General features: G+C 52.5%; 5 protein-coding genes across 5 annotated transcripts in view; 2 read left to right on the top strand and 3 right to left on the bottom strand.

Annotated features, from left to right (window-relative positions):
* Positions 1 to 537: 537 nt before the first annotated feature.
* J4E85_000808 (uncharacterized protein) lies at positions 538 to 1,784 on the bottom strand (the record flags this gene model as incomplete). The annotated part of the gene is made up of 3 exons (XM_051465097.1): positions 538 to 1,477; positions 1,539 to 1,642; positions 1,749 to 1,784. 3 exons carry the CDS (start codon positions 1,782 to 1,784, stop codon positions 538 to 540), a joined length of 1,080 nt encoding a protein of 359 aa, XP_051331618.1.
* An 884-nt stretch (positions 1,785 to 2,668) lies between these two features.
* J4E85_000807 (uncharacterized protein) lies at positions 2,669 to 3,988 on the bottom strand (the record flags this gene model as incomplete). Its single annotated transcript, XM_051465096.1, has 2 exons — positions 2,669 to 3,798; positions 3,928 to 3,988. The coding sequence occupies 2 exons, from the start codon at positions 3,986 to 3,988 to the stop codon at positions 2,669 to 2,671; spliced, it is 1,191 nt and encodes a 396-aa protein (XP_051331617.1).
* Positions 3,989 to 8,854: 4,866 nt separating this feature from the next.
* APM1 (AP-1 complex subunit mu-1-Iike) lies at positions 8,855 to 10,393 on the top strand (the record flags this gene model as incomplete). The annotated part of the gene is made up of 5 exons (XM_051465095.1): positions 8,855 to 8,893; positions 8,942 to 9,300; positions 9,354 to 9,840; positions 9,889 to 10,260; positions 10,313 to 10,393. The coding sequence occupies 5 exons, from the start codon at positions 8,855 to 8,857 to the stop codon at positions 10,391 to 10,393; spliced, it is 1,338 nt and encodes a 445-aa protein (XP_051331616.1).
* A 1,525-nt stretch (positions 10,394 to 11,918) lies between these two features.
* On the top strand, positions 11,919 to 12,696 carry J4E85_000805 (uncharacterized protein; the record flags this gene model as incomplete). The annotated part of the gene is made up of 2 exons (XM_051465094.1): positions 11,919 to 12,204; positions 12,287 to 12,696. The coding sequence occupies 2 exons, from the start codon at positions 11,919 to 11,921 to the stop codon at positions 12,694 to 12,696; spliced, it is 696 nt and encodes a 231-aa protein (XP_051331615.1).
* A 306-nt stretch (positions 12,697 to 13,002) lies between these two features.
* J4E85_000804 (uncharacterized protein) overlaps positions 13,003 to 13,950 on the bottom strand; it is a gene marked incomplete at both ends in the record, with an annotated part of 1,944 nt that continues 996 nt past the window's right edge. Inside the window, one exon of the mRNA XM_051465093.1 lies at positions 13,003 to 13,854. Within this exon, the coding sequence (XP_051331614.1) occupies positions 13,003 to 13,854 (852 nt within the window). The remainder of the gene's footprint in view (positions 13,855 to 13,950) is intronic.

The raw sequence follows: 13,950 nt of genomic DNA, 5'->3' as shown, positions 1-13,950 counted from the left end.
GCTAGACGTGGCATGCATGGATATACCCCCTCTTCGTTGTTCAACGCTTTTCATGGTAGTCGTTGATTGAGAACCAGTTGATACGTTTAGTCGTACTAGCGATGGTTGAAACGATTGAGCGAATAGCGGATGAGCATAGTAGCGCACTAGCGTGGCATGCGGCGATAATAATGAAGTCTTTGATTAATCTTGCTGTTGAGATGGTGTATCAGTGCTCGGACTTTGGTATCGATGATGCTGAGAAAGACGTCCCGAAGGCTGAGATACGGACAAAACTTTGCAGAAATACAAGAGTTATGAGCAAGAAGTGTGATCATAGAGTGCTACTATTCACACTCTAGCATACTCTTTGCTATATTGATATATTGATACATCAGTTGAAAAAAAGAACTGTGAGGCGTACACCCGCCTCACCCAAAACGCCATTGCTGCCTCATACCAGGCCAAAAAAGCCTTACTAAACCCTCTGACCCATCAATCTTCCCAAACTTTTCCCCACTTCCCATACCACCTAGCCACATCTCGTCGAACCGCCACCTAACGATCCCGTATCCAGTCCTTCAAGCTAGCAATACTCGACCGCCTCCTCCTCCTCGACCCACCCCCCTCCATCCCAATATCCATACTCCTTCTCCCACTATCTATACTCCTCCTCCCCTTACTCTCCGTATCCAGCACAACAACAAGCACAGTGCAATTATCCGCGCCCTTCATCTGACCCTCCCTCGACGTCAACTCCTCCGCAATCTCCTTGGCCTCTTTCCCAGATTGCCACGCATCCACCGCCAGCCGTGTGCACTCCTCCGCCTCCTTCGCCGAACCGACGCCGTCAGACGCGAGGAGGATGAGCGACTGGCCGTGCAGGGTGCGGGTGGTGAAATGCGCTTTGTTGGAGACGAGGTCGTGGACTGCGGTTTTGCCTGGTGCGAGACCGGTTTCTACGCCGATGAGGTCGGAGAGGTCGTGGCCTGCTAAACGGTTCACGCGCGGTTTCTTGTAGTCCAGATCGCCCAGTGCGCGCGACATGCTCACGCCGCCGATGCGGGCGATGCCGGAGCGGTAGTTGATTTCGCCGCCGGCATTTTCTACTCGCCGTTTCTCCAGTGGGCTGTCGGGTGCGTGTTCTTCGCTGAGGGCTTCGACGTTCCAGCCGCTGGAGCTGACGCCGGAGTCTACGCGCGTGGGCGACTGTGGCGATAGCGATTGTGGGGATTGGGGCTCGTGGTCTGCGAAGAAGACGTGGCTGTCTCCTAGGTTCGCTTGTATGAGCAAGCTCTGCTTTGTGTCGATGAGAACGAGAGAGACGGTTGAGCCTCCGTCTAGGTTGGCGTGGTCTAGATCGCGGTCGACAGCCAGCAGAGCTCCTTGTATCGCGTGCTTATACTCGGCTACATTGGACGGCTTTTGGATGGCGATGTGCTGTTCCAGGTGTGTGTGCAGATGCTCTGCAACATGGTTTACTGTTTCTGTACCCCCACTGCGACCCAATCGTTAGCTTACAAGCCACAACATTTGGGATTTTGTGTGACGCTGCTTACTGTCCATCATACACGGCAAAGACAGCGAGTTCTTTCCGAGCCTTGATCGAACCCGGCGTCAAAGTAACATAACGGTCTTCTTGATCTTCTCTCGCACCCAGAATCTGTGGGGAAGAACGTTAGTAGGTGTAAAGAGAGATCTCGGTCTCAGCTCGGAAGAACCGGCATCTAGAAGAGCGGGAAGAAGCATGCAAGGAACACACAACGCACCCTGCTGACACCAACGTCAATAATGTTAACGCTCATACTTGGTTTTTGGCGTAATGAATGGAGTTTTTCGCGTGGGATGTAGTAGTAGCAGCAGCGACAGAACGGGGGCTCCCTATGTTTGTTATTGCCAGCAATGAATTACACATCGTCATAGGCCAAGCCTTGCCCAGCAACAGCTGCTTGCGTTGATAAGCGGCGGCACACGCGACCCTCACAAACACAGACGTCATCTACCCTTCCTACCTGCATACGCTGAAACCAATCAGGAAGCCGCCCGCGCCACAGTTTATTGGCTTATGTACTCAGCCTCAATAGCCTAGACCGTGGAGATGCGCAAGTGTGTAGCTGCTTCTGGGTCTAGAGCACGGAGAACGTGGAGAAATCAAGGGTCATTATGTGGGGCACGTGACGTCGTGATCTGGGTTGCGCGAACGGCGGGCCCCAGAATTATATATGAGCAAACGGACCTCGCGCTGAGGATGCTTGTTGCCGGTGTATGCACATGCACGCCCTTACTTGGTGTTGAACGAAGCTACACTTGAACGACGGGGGCTGTGTGCGCGATATACTTCATCGGCGGGGCAGTTTACCCCTCGTGATGCGTGGTTTTTAACATTTGGTATGTCGATCTATCATTGCTTGGCTGTTGAGCGAGCTTTCCTCGTGAAGCTTGATGTACTACGGAGTATACTCGAGAGAGACTGAAATGGTTGAAAGAAAATGCCTCATCAGCTTGCACTGCCTCGTGAGCCAAGAGCTCCTAGATACGAGCTGCTTGTTCGGCCCTTTCCACTATCCACGAGATCCGCATGCCTTCGTCCGAATCCACAGTATTGTGTTTCTTGTTGAGCATGAGTCCGAAAGTCCGAGCAGTACCAAAGGACTCCCGGCGACACCCAGAGGATGGGCGGTCCTCCTCCTCAAGCCTTCCGGGTAACACCGCTGTTCATCCATTCGTCTCGCAGCTTCTTCCAAATTCCATTTCCCCTAAATCCCCAAGCCCGTGTCTCCTTCTCCAGATTCGCAAGTTTGTCCTTCAGTACCTGATTGTCTTGCTCTTCGTCATTCCGTCCAAGCTCAACCATCAGCTCCTCGCAGGCGATCTCTTCGCTCATGCACGCGCTGATAGCGCTCAGACACTCCTCCAAGTCCATATCATACCCATAGAGCAACTCTCTTACCGTCTCCATGGCTCTTCGATCGGTCTTTAGATGATCCAGTAGCCCACGAGGTACTGAGGGCGACTTCACACCTTCGATTTTGACACGGCAGCACGGACATGTGCGATGTGGGTATTTCGCTTCATCGATCTTCGGTGTTCTCATCCACTGCTCTAGACATGACTTTCCAATGATATGACCGCACTGCTTGATACGCACTGGATAGTCACCTAGTAGTTGTAGGATAGAGGAGTCTTGGAATGAGGTGTATGAGAGTTGGCAGATCGGGCAGCAGCCGGCGTTGTCATCGACCACAGAAGTGTTGTCTGCTGTGACGGTGAGGAGTGAAAGTGGGATGGCGCACGCGAAATGGTCGACGTTGGTAAATTCAGTCCTGGCGAGTATAACCTCGCGTGTCTCATCTAGCCCGGTATCCATGTCGGATGCGCGCTTCAGACGCTCATCAAGCTTTTGAGCGACCTCACTAACATCTCTCCGGCGTTGTGGATAGTCAAAGTGAAGGACGGTCACGAACGCTGCCTGCAATCGCTCCTGTGGCGATGCGAGATTGCTGTTTGCGAGTGCCATGTACAGTCGTTCCAGATCTGTCCAGTCCTTTTCCCGCTCTTCCATCTGCTTCTCCACAGCGAATCTGAACATTCTTATCTCGTGTTCCCGGGTCATTGTTCTGTCATGGCAGTCGAGCATACTCAGTAGCCACCGCCGCGCGGCATCGGCTTGTTTTTCAGTCTCTTCATCGCTTATGCCGGTGAGACGAGAGATATTTGCTGGACTTGGAAAGTGCTGTTGCTCTAGCTTCTGAAGTTCTGCGGGTGTCATGGAAAGTACGTCCTTGGGATTCTTGTGCCTGTACCCGAACTTGCGCAGGTCTCGTATGCTACGTAAGTGTGTACGCACACGTCGATATACTGCCATCGTTAGCAGAGGATCTCAATATGAAGAGGTACGGCGTAAATAAATTTCAGGGTCGATGCAGGGCATGCAGGTGAGTTACGTACCTGCGGCGCTCGCCGGCGCCTGACTTATTGGCGGTACCAAATCTTGAGCTTCGGCGGACATGATTGCGCAAGCTTGCAGAGAGTGCTATGGAATTTCCACGGTCGTGATAACTCGAGAGCGGGATGGAGTGGGGGGGTTCGGAAGTGGAAGGTACCAGCCTCACGTGTTTGCTCTACCACGAGGACGGAGCGACCTGAGTGGGGCAGCCCTTTCACACCCCGCACGTGACTGGTGCCTGTCGCGGGGTGAAAGAATAACCCGACTACAGGTGCAGATAATTAAGTCAGGAAAGGACCATGAATCATGCTGACTATGTAGCCATCATGGTATGCTGAGGTGATCGGTGGCAGCTGATCACCTGGCCAGTTTTACCGAACGTGCCTCTTATCCTTCACCTCGCAAAGTCCAGGTGCATCTTATGTTGTACGAGAAGTTACTTTTACAGTCAATATATTAAAATCACAGCCGATCACCTAGTTATGCGCCACAGGTCCCGCGAGTGAAGCTATCTTTTCCCCAAACTACCCGAAGCAATGAGTGCGCCTATCTTTCGAAGCCACTGTAAGTCCAACTTTTTCGTCTCTGACCTCTCATACCCCCTCTGCATCGCCAGCTCACCCTCAAACCACTCCGCCGACTTCTGTATCCAAGAGTGCCAGTACATCTGGTCCTCAATGTTGTCACGCTCTTCCTCGTAGTTACGAAAAAGTTCCTGATACTCCGGTTCGGGAAACAACTCTGTGCGACAGTAGGGGCAAAGATGGCTAGCCCCTTGCCCAGCGTGAATCCAGCGTTCCAGACACTCCTTATGATAGGCATGTTGGCAAGGGGCAGTCAGTACTCCGGGGGAAGGGCAGATGTCAGACCAACAAACTACGCAGTCCACGCCTTCTGGGTCCTCTATCTCTGTGGACACATCGGTGACAGGAATCATCGGGCCTACCCGTTCCATTTCTGACGCTTCCGATAACCTTTCTTCGATTTCGTAAGGTTGCTGGTCATAGGCCATCTTAATCCGTTGCAGTTCTTCGTTGAGATCGAATTCCACTGGTATACCAAATTTCTCCCGTATTTGACGCATGCTGGCTTCGTATTCATCTAGCGACTTTCCGTAAAGACGACACTCGTTGAAGATAAGTCGCTGGATGAAGGCGTAGTCGTTGCATCGACCGAGGCGGCCATCAAGAGCGTCATCGTATGGGTAATCAGTCCAGACAATTCCCTTGACATTGTGGAAGGCTTCAAGAAGTGCAGTGAATGCTTCCACTGTAGCTCTAATATCCTCAGACCAACATGACTGAGGAGTGATTGCAGCTGCGTCCAGAAGAGTCAGGGTGTGAGCCTTCCCCATTGAACGCTTGACGTGGTCATTCCAGTTGGCGTACACTGGGCTGTCTTTTCCATAAAGCTGATCAAAAAGCTCCTCTATGCTGTCACGTAGAAATATCGCGTTCCAATCATCGTCATCTGTCCAGGTAGCGCCTTCCACGTCATCAATTTCCCGGTCGACCCATGTATCAAATACTCCGGTTTGAGATGGTATAGGCTGAGACGGAAAGCCCAGTCGTTCCAATGGGACACGAAACACGGCGGTCAGAAATTCTTGCTCCTCGATTGGGCCTCGTGGAAAAGCATATAGTCTTGTTGTGAGAACGAGATTGAGAATGCTGGAAATCGGGTTTTCGCTCATCTTGTTTCGGTATCTTCGTGTCGCTCGAATGGAGCGGCCTGGAATTTGTTTGCTGTGGGGTCGAACTCGTGAAGAATTTTGTCGCCATTTCATTGCCTGCTCTGACAATCTGTCAGATTACAACGTGCGCCGTAGTGTCGGAGGCCCATTGTGAGAAAGGTCTGCTAGCATGCGCAACGTGAGAAGACATTGCCAAATAGGCAATGCAGAGTGAATGACAGTATAGGGGATGTCCATATGGTTTTCCGGTTGTTATCCTCAATGATCCTCCTGGAGTAGTCGGAACTTTAAAGAGGATCGCGCAGCAGCCAGATCGACGAAGCGGTGAAAGCTTTCGCTCATACAATGGTCAAAGTCTCCACACTCTCCACCTCTTCATCCCAACTGTACAGTGTCCCTTTGCCAACCCTTCTAAACACACCGTTCCCGGTCTCGACTGCCGCCAAGACTAAAACCTCGACGTAAGAAGTTGATGAGTCTTCCCAAGTACACCCTTTGATGATAGTGAGTTCCTCCGGAACATACGTAAATCTCTCCGGTACCGGGGGTTTCCTAAGGCCATTGGTGGAAGCATGAAATGCGGTACCCTCCTTCGGAACTCGGCACGTCAATCTAGAGTCTAACTCTTCTTCCGAAGGGGAACGACCAAGAGGCGGGCCAGGTAGAACACCATACTTTCGGTCGTCGTAGCACCACCACCCAGCCGAAGTACCGTCAAGACTATCCAAACAGGAGAAATATAATGTGGCTGCACCTAGTACAGGTCCTAGTGAATTTGTTTTAAAGCATCCCACCAACCGGAAGTTCGCACGTTCGGCATCCCAGAAAGCTTTCACGCAGTGAGCTTTGACGACTAGTTTCGCGTCGCTAACGGATCCAAACGGATTATTGCCATCGATTTGAGTGCTCACATCAACTATCTGGATAGGTGGAGGAATGGCTTCACCATGAGTCCAATTATGTGAGGGCGAGTTGATGCGCCCGTCAATGCTTGCCCAGCTCCAGGAAGGCGCTCGATAATTGGCCGCTCTGGCGGGAAGATCGCTGAGATCCAGTGTGAAACTTTCCCAGAATAGCGAGCGCTCCATCTCTCTGCGCCAATGACCCGCGAGATAGTCATCATGTGTAATTTCCTGTACGCGTGATGCGATGCCTGCCATGGCTGGTAATTTGTCTGAAGGGAACGTAAGCTGGCGAACGCTATACGCATCTACCATGGAGTACCATAGTCCGTGTATGGAAGACTGTATGATGCGTATGAGGAACTTGTAGAAAGCACGGTCGTCGCTTGCTCGGATCAGGGTCGGTGGAGTAGAATTGCGATACATAGGCGCGCGAAGATCGAGGACATGGTGTGTTCTTCCGTCCTGAGTAACATGGGCCAGAATATGCAGTGGCTCTGACGTTACGAGACGAGTATGCTCTTCCAAAGCATCCGCTTGGTTAACGTCACATACGAAGCTGTCTTTCGAACATACTTTTGTCCCCCAAGCCTTCTCGTCTTCTGGGTTCTCAAGGTACCAAGACCTCTGAAAGGCCCTGGCGAGGAACTCCAGGTTGTTCCGTACACTTAGGTTATATTTCGCGCTCACGACTTGCCCATTTTGATCTTGTGATGTTTCGCAGCAGCACCAGATCGCTTCGCGTTCAAGGAAGCATATCGTCCTTTGAGGTAGGTACATCTCTTGCATCACCCATGCTCTGGAGTCCAAGACATTGGAGCCAAGTTTGTCGGCCGAGCTGCGTACCTGCATGCAGTCATTGACGGAGGTGGGGGCGGTGACGAAAGCCTGTCCTTTGTAGTCTCCAAATGATGGCGGCAGTGCGACAACATCGTTCCTAAAGTTCTCAGTTGGACGGAAGGGGACAAAGATTCCGGTTGAGGAGTCGTTGGCTACTGATGCTGCCAGTGTTACGGTGCTGTCATGATAGATTGAGCCCATGAGCGCCGAATGCTCTTCCCAGTCGCTTTGCGAATTCTGCACGATACACAGCCTGTCGATAAATATGTACTTGATACCGAGCCGACGGCAAGTAATTATGGCGTCTTTGAACGTCTTCGGAAGCGCGGCCCAATCTATGGCATGCATATGTGCTTCCAGATTCTCGGTCGTGGTCATACCTTCTCTTGAATGGCCCCAACAATGACTCAGAGCCATATAGCGAGCATATATACCCTCTCCTCGTATAAGATATGGGCTTTCACCCTCTTCGGCCACATGTATCACTCGCTCTGGCAATTTCGGAGTACCGTTACGACAACTTGTGTGATTGGTCTCACAGTTGGCCAGCCAGCGCTTGAGAACATCGAAATACGCCTGGGAAGGCAAGTCGTTTAGTTGAACACGACCGGAAACGAAAGAGTGTTTTGTGCCGGGCAGAATGGGCTCTGAGCCCAACTTGTCACCTAGAGAAGGTGGTTAGACAATGGAGGATAGAAGAGCACGCTTCAGTACCTTCTTCGACCGACAAAATCATACAGGCTACCGCCCATTTCCACTTCGTCCAGATACCTACATATGAAGCGCCCTTCATCTTTGGGTGCCAAGGGTATAATTTGCCCGGGATGATTTGCAGTTTTACAGAAGCCTTGAAGCCTGTACTACCTTCATGAGAAGTAGCGCCTCCAAGATATAGTTGCGAGCGCATTGAGTGTTCATCGATGCAACCGCGCAGCATCCTGCAGAGGCGACAGCCTGCGGCCGACGCTTCCAATGCAGCCAGATCATCGGCATGGCGATAGAAGTTCGGGGGGTAGAGATTGGAGAAAGTCAGACCGCTGCAAAGATGGCAAAGTGACATTGTGAAAGCATGGAGCTGTAATCCGAGGACGAAGCAGACGTTGAGCCTGAGGGACGGCCATAGCTGCCTGGAGTTCGCTAATGCGGGGTGTAGCTTCCAAGGTTGTCTCAGCTAAGGCGGTTCGCTACAGTGTGGCCATGTACGAACGTTCTGTGATCGCAACCTGTTGGCATATGAGGACAAACATGTGGATTAAAATTCGATGTGCGGTGGAAAAGATCAAAGGCCCAAAACATCAGTACCAGCGTTGCGACTGTATGGGCCTAGTGCGTTGAGGAGTCTTGGCGCGCGGGAAGAGCCGCAATTACTCTGGCATCACCGAGACGCGACCAAGACATAGCACGCATACCCCTCGATCGCCCTTTCCTTGCGCACCATGACCCGATAGCTGATTCTTCTTCTTCTCTTCTTTACACCACACACACTCTCTCACTATGGCGTCGGCGGTGTTTTTTCTCGACCTGAAGGGCAAGGTATGGCGGTCAGGCCTCTGGGAGGGCTACCTATTGACCATCGCATAGACCCTTCTGGCGCGCAACTACCGCGGTGACATTCCCATGTCAGCCGTCGAGAAATTCCCCATTCTACTGAGCGAGGCCGAAGACGAGAGCTCGGCAGTCCCACCATGCTTCTCCAGCGAAGGCATCAACTACCTCTACATCCGCCACAACAACCTCTACCTCCTCGCCTTGACCAAGCGCAACACCAATGCCGCCGAGATTCTCCTGTTCCTCCACAAGATCGTCGAGGTCTTCACAGAATACTTCAAAGAGCTCGAAGAAGAGAGCATAAGAGACAACTTTGTCGTTATCTACGAACTGCTGGATGAGATGATGGACTTTGGCTACCCACAAACCACCGAGACCAAGATATTGCAGGAGTATGCATCCCATACAGCTATACCATGGCTCTATAATAACAACAAGTCTGCAGATACATCACACAAGAGTCGCACAAGCTCGAAATCGCACGTCCACCCATCGCAGTCACAAACGCCGTCAGCTGGCGAAGCGAAGGTATCCGATACCGCAAGAACGAAGTCTTCCTCGATGTCATCGAATCGCTCAACCTCCTCGTTTCCGCGACCGGCAGCGTGCTACGATCGGAGATTCTGGGTGCTGTCAAGATGAAGTGCTACCTATCGGGTATGCCTGAGTTGCGACTAGGTCTGAACGATAAAGCCATGTTCGAGACCACTGGAAGGGCTACACGAGGAAAGGCTGTTGAGATGGAGGATGTCAAGTTTCACCAGTGCGTGCGATTATCAAGATTCGAGAACGACAGGACCATCAGCTTCATTCCACCAGATGGCGAGTTCGAGCTGATGAGCTACCGCCTGAACACACAAGTCAAACCTCTGATCTGGGTAGAGTGCATAGTCGAGAGCCATTCAGGCAGCAGGATCGAGTACATGCTTAAGGTAGGCAGGTCTCTGGAATTCTGGGTGTAATAGGCTAACACTTTGCAGGCACGAGCACAGTTTAAGCGACGAAGCACCGCCAATAACGTCCAGATCTCAATTCCTGTCCCCGAAGACGCAGACACCCCTCGTTTCCGTACAAACATCGGCACTGTCCACTACGCGCCTGAGACATCCTCCATAGTGTGGAAGATCAAGCAATTTGGTGGTGGCAAGGAGTTCCTCATGCGCGCCGAACTTGGTCTACCATCCGTGCGCGGTGATGACGAGAAAGGTGGCGGTATGATGGGAGGCTTCGGTGGTAGCATGGGTGGTGTTGGCGGCGGAAAGGCGAAGAGGCCCATCAACGTTAAGTTCGAGATCCCGTACTTTACCACATCAGGTATTCAAGTGCGGTATCTGAAGATCATCGAGCCAAAGGTAAGGACAAACTATGATAGGATCGAAGAGGCAGTGGCTAACATGCGCACAGTTGCAATACCCGTCGCTACCTTGGGTACGATACATTACACAGTCAGGCGACATCGCTGTGCGGTTACCCGATGTGAATTAGTGGTGCTAAGAGAGCGCTGGCGACGAATATACCAATACGATTATGAAACCCGCTTTTCATGTATACTGCATTATTGAATGCGTCTCATGAAGGAGATATGGTGGTATATGACTACGAGTGAAGACTCGCAGGGTCCGGAGAAGTATCGATGAACTTGGCGCATGCGTCAACGTGTTGTACCTGGCATGCACGTACACTACATGCTAGTACCAAAATCCATATGCGACATTGGACAACATGCCCTTATGCAGTGTAGCCTCGCATGCGGGGTCCGCCTCATTTCGCTTTCGATTTGTTGATCTGCTGAAGTTCTTAACTTTGATCGTCATCCGTTTTGAGACTTCTCTCGTTGTGGGATGAAGGCGACATTATCATTACGAGACAATGGTTCAAAGGTAACATGCACGACAGCATTGCAGCTACTAAAGGTTGGTCAGCGTCACCAGACAGTGTATTACTTAACTCTAACATCAACAGGACGCGTACACCGTCGCACACAACCCATACCCAAGCGTAATCGAGTAGCGATGGTGGTGTCAGAGTGAGCGTCTCGTCGGTGCTTGCGCCTCCGTCTCCGCCGATGATCGACAGTGGGGTCTGCATCATGCGTTTGGATGTAGTTCTCTCGGCTCAACCTCAACTTGCGACACTCCATTGTCAAGCTGAATGCGCAACGAACACAATGGCTGCAGCTCCCTGATCGTGTTGAGCCATCCTACTCCCAGCTTCTACCTTTGGTAACGCGATAGACGCACGCAATTCCAACAACCGACATATGCATGCGCGGTAATACCACAGCACGTTTCTCCGCGTTTTCTCCCCACCTCCATTCTCCGAAAAAGCACGCTGCAGCACATCTCACGCCGCCCTTTCTGTTTATAGTCACAAGCCCATTTTTCGATATACACCATCTATCCAATCACATATTGCACTGTCCATGTTCGACCAATGCAAGTTCATCGTCAAGCTTTGATCGCCTGTTTGCATAGTCCAGTACGCTCCACTACGCTCCACTACGGCATGCCACAAGGCTGAAAGCCTGACCCTGCATCACCACCATGCCAATGACGCTTCTCGCATAACCCGGCCGACTGCCGAGACAGTACGTGTATAGGCTTGCGGACGCGTAAGCTTGTAAGCGTTGTTGCTTGTCATCTCTGATCGTAAGCTTCTCTACTGCTGGCCTGGCGATCCAGTATAGGTGGACTAACCTCAGCTGAGCCTCGCGGGCCCCCTCCGGACGCGTTTCTATGACGGAGTAGTAGGTAAGCTATGATGGCGTCCAATGAACGAGTGGGCCGCGTATGTCGTGTCTAAGGGTATTTGTATGCTGCGGTGGTCGCGTGTGGGAAACGTTGTTTTGGAGTTACGAATGCACAGGCACGACCGACACTGACGGGTTTGGGTATCGTTGCACGGAGTTGGTTACTGCATACCTACTGTTTGTTACTACATCTACACGACATAACAACAACGGTTCCCCAGACACAGACACGAATACCACGACGCCAACACCACCACCATCATGAAGTTCACCTTCACAACCATCACAGCGCTCATCGCGCCCATCCTCGGTCAGAGCATCACGCCAGCTCCTACATCAACTGATCCCTGGTATGGCTCCGGTCCACCATGGGCATCCTCCGACCCAGGGAAATGGTCTTCAATCTATGAATCCCTCCTCTCAGCCGGGAAGATCCCATCGACTCTAACCGCTGCACCTTGGCCAACTGGTAGTTACGGACCCGATCAAGGACCCTGGGGGCCAGGTGGACCGCATGGCCCTGGAGGACCGGGAAGACACTGGGGAGGTAAATATTCTCCGTCCTGATCCCTCCCCCAATCCCTCACCACAACGCAACCCAAATCACATACTAACACCCCACCCCATAGGCCCAGACGGTCCCGGCCCCTGGGGCTCCTCCAACTTCGGTCCCTACAGCGACTGGTCCACACGCTCAGACTGGCGGTCCGGCCCCTGGACCGCATGGTGGGACGGCAGCGCGTGTCCGCCATCCGACTGGCCCGGCTGGACAGCAGGGCCCTGGAGTAGTTCTGCGCCGTGGACCAGCTGGAGCGGGTGTGAGGCTAGTACGACGGCGACGAGCGTTGTTACGACGACGGTTAGTGGGAGCTTGGTTACGACGACGGCGTATGGGTTGCAGGTTAATGCTGCGAGTGGGAGTGGGGGTGTGAGTGATACTGGGGACGCGGGGAATGCGGCTGGGGGGAGGGGAACGGTGGGGATGGGGAGTTTGGTTGCGCTTGTGGGGTTGGGGGTGGGTGTTGTTGTGGGGTTGTGAGATGATGGGGGAGAGGGATTCGAGATGTCTATTTCCTTAATCTCTTGGCTGGAAGCTCATTTCATACTATCACACATATGGTCATATCAGTGTAATGTCCTAGACGGGGTAACGCTCTTCCCTCTCGTATATTCACATCATGATCCATTGAAAGACATGTGCATGTTGTATTTCGCTCACATTGCATCTACCTGGAAAGGGAACGTACTGAAGATCGACAGTATGTATCTCACACTTCCTACATGTGCCTGTACAAACCAGACGTTATCTCCATATGCCTGATACTTTAAGAACTCGTTCTACCATCTACAACATCCTCGTCATCTTCGCCTTCCACCCCGTCTTCTCCGCGCTTCCCTGCTCTCCACTCCCCACACTAATCCCCTCATCCACCACACCCGCCTCATCGTAAATCTCATCCGGATACACCGCCCTATCGATAAACGTCTCCCTCGGCGGCGCAACAACCATCTCCAACAGCCCATACACCAGCGCCGTCGCCGTAAACCCTAGTAACCAACCAAAGCTATACGGCCTAGCACCCACACCCGCATCAATAGCCGGATTGATAGATTGAATGAACCCCGGCATATTCGGCGCAACGCCAACGAGAAAAGCGACAATGGCGCGCCAGTTGCAACCGGCGGTGTACTTGTAGATACCGTGGTACTGGTACAGCGCCAACGTATCATACTTCCCACGATGCACAACCCAAAAGTCGACAACCATAATCGCCGCGATCGGACCCAGGAAAATCGCATAAGCAGCCATGAAGTTGAGGAAACTACCCGCGGACGCAAGAATCTTCCAGGGAACAAGCGCCCAACAGAGAACCGCGCAGAGGAGCTGGCCGCGGCGGATGTTGACGTAGCGGGGGAACAGGGCGGTTAGGTCGTTGGCAGCGGAGAGCGAGTTGGCGGAGATGTTGACGCCGAGAGCGGCGAGGGCGAAGGAGAAGGCGGCGAAGAAACGACAGGCGCGGTTGTCCCAGTGGGCGATGAGGGCCATGGGGTCCCAGTCCAGAGTGCCGTATTTGACGGCGCCGGCCGAGGTGGCGGCTACGCCGATGAAGGCGATGAAGGTGAAGACTATGGGGAGGAAGGGCACGTAGATGCATTGCCATTTTACTGAGACGCGGGAGTAGCGGGAGAAGTCGGACTGTGGTCACGATTAGCATGTGTCTAGGTCTCCAGACGGAGCTCCGAATGGGAACCATGGAGGGTTAAGGGGGGGGGGGGGAAATTACATGATTAA

This window comes from Alternaria conjuncta (assembly GCF_024043145.1).
Source record: "Alternaria conjuncta strain BMP 0040 chromosome Unknown scaffold_1, whole genome shotgun sequence".
NCBI lineage: Eukaryota > Fungi > Ascomycota > Dothideomycetes > Pleosporales > Pleosporaceae > Alternaria > Alternaria conjuncta.
Note: the sequence above shows the minus strand (reverse complement) of the source record. Positions and strands in the feature narration are given on the sequence as shown.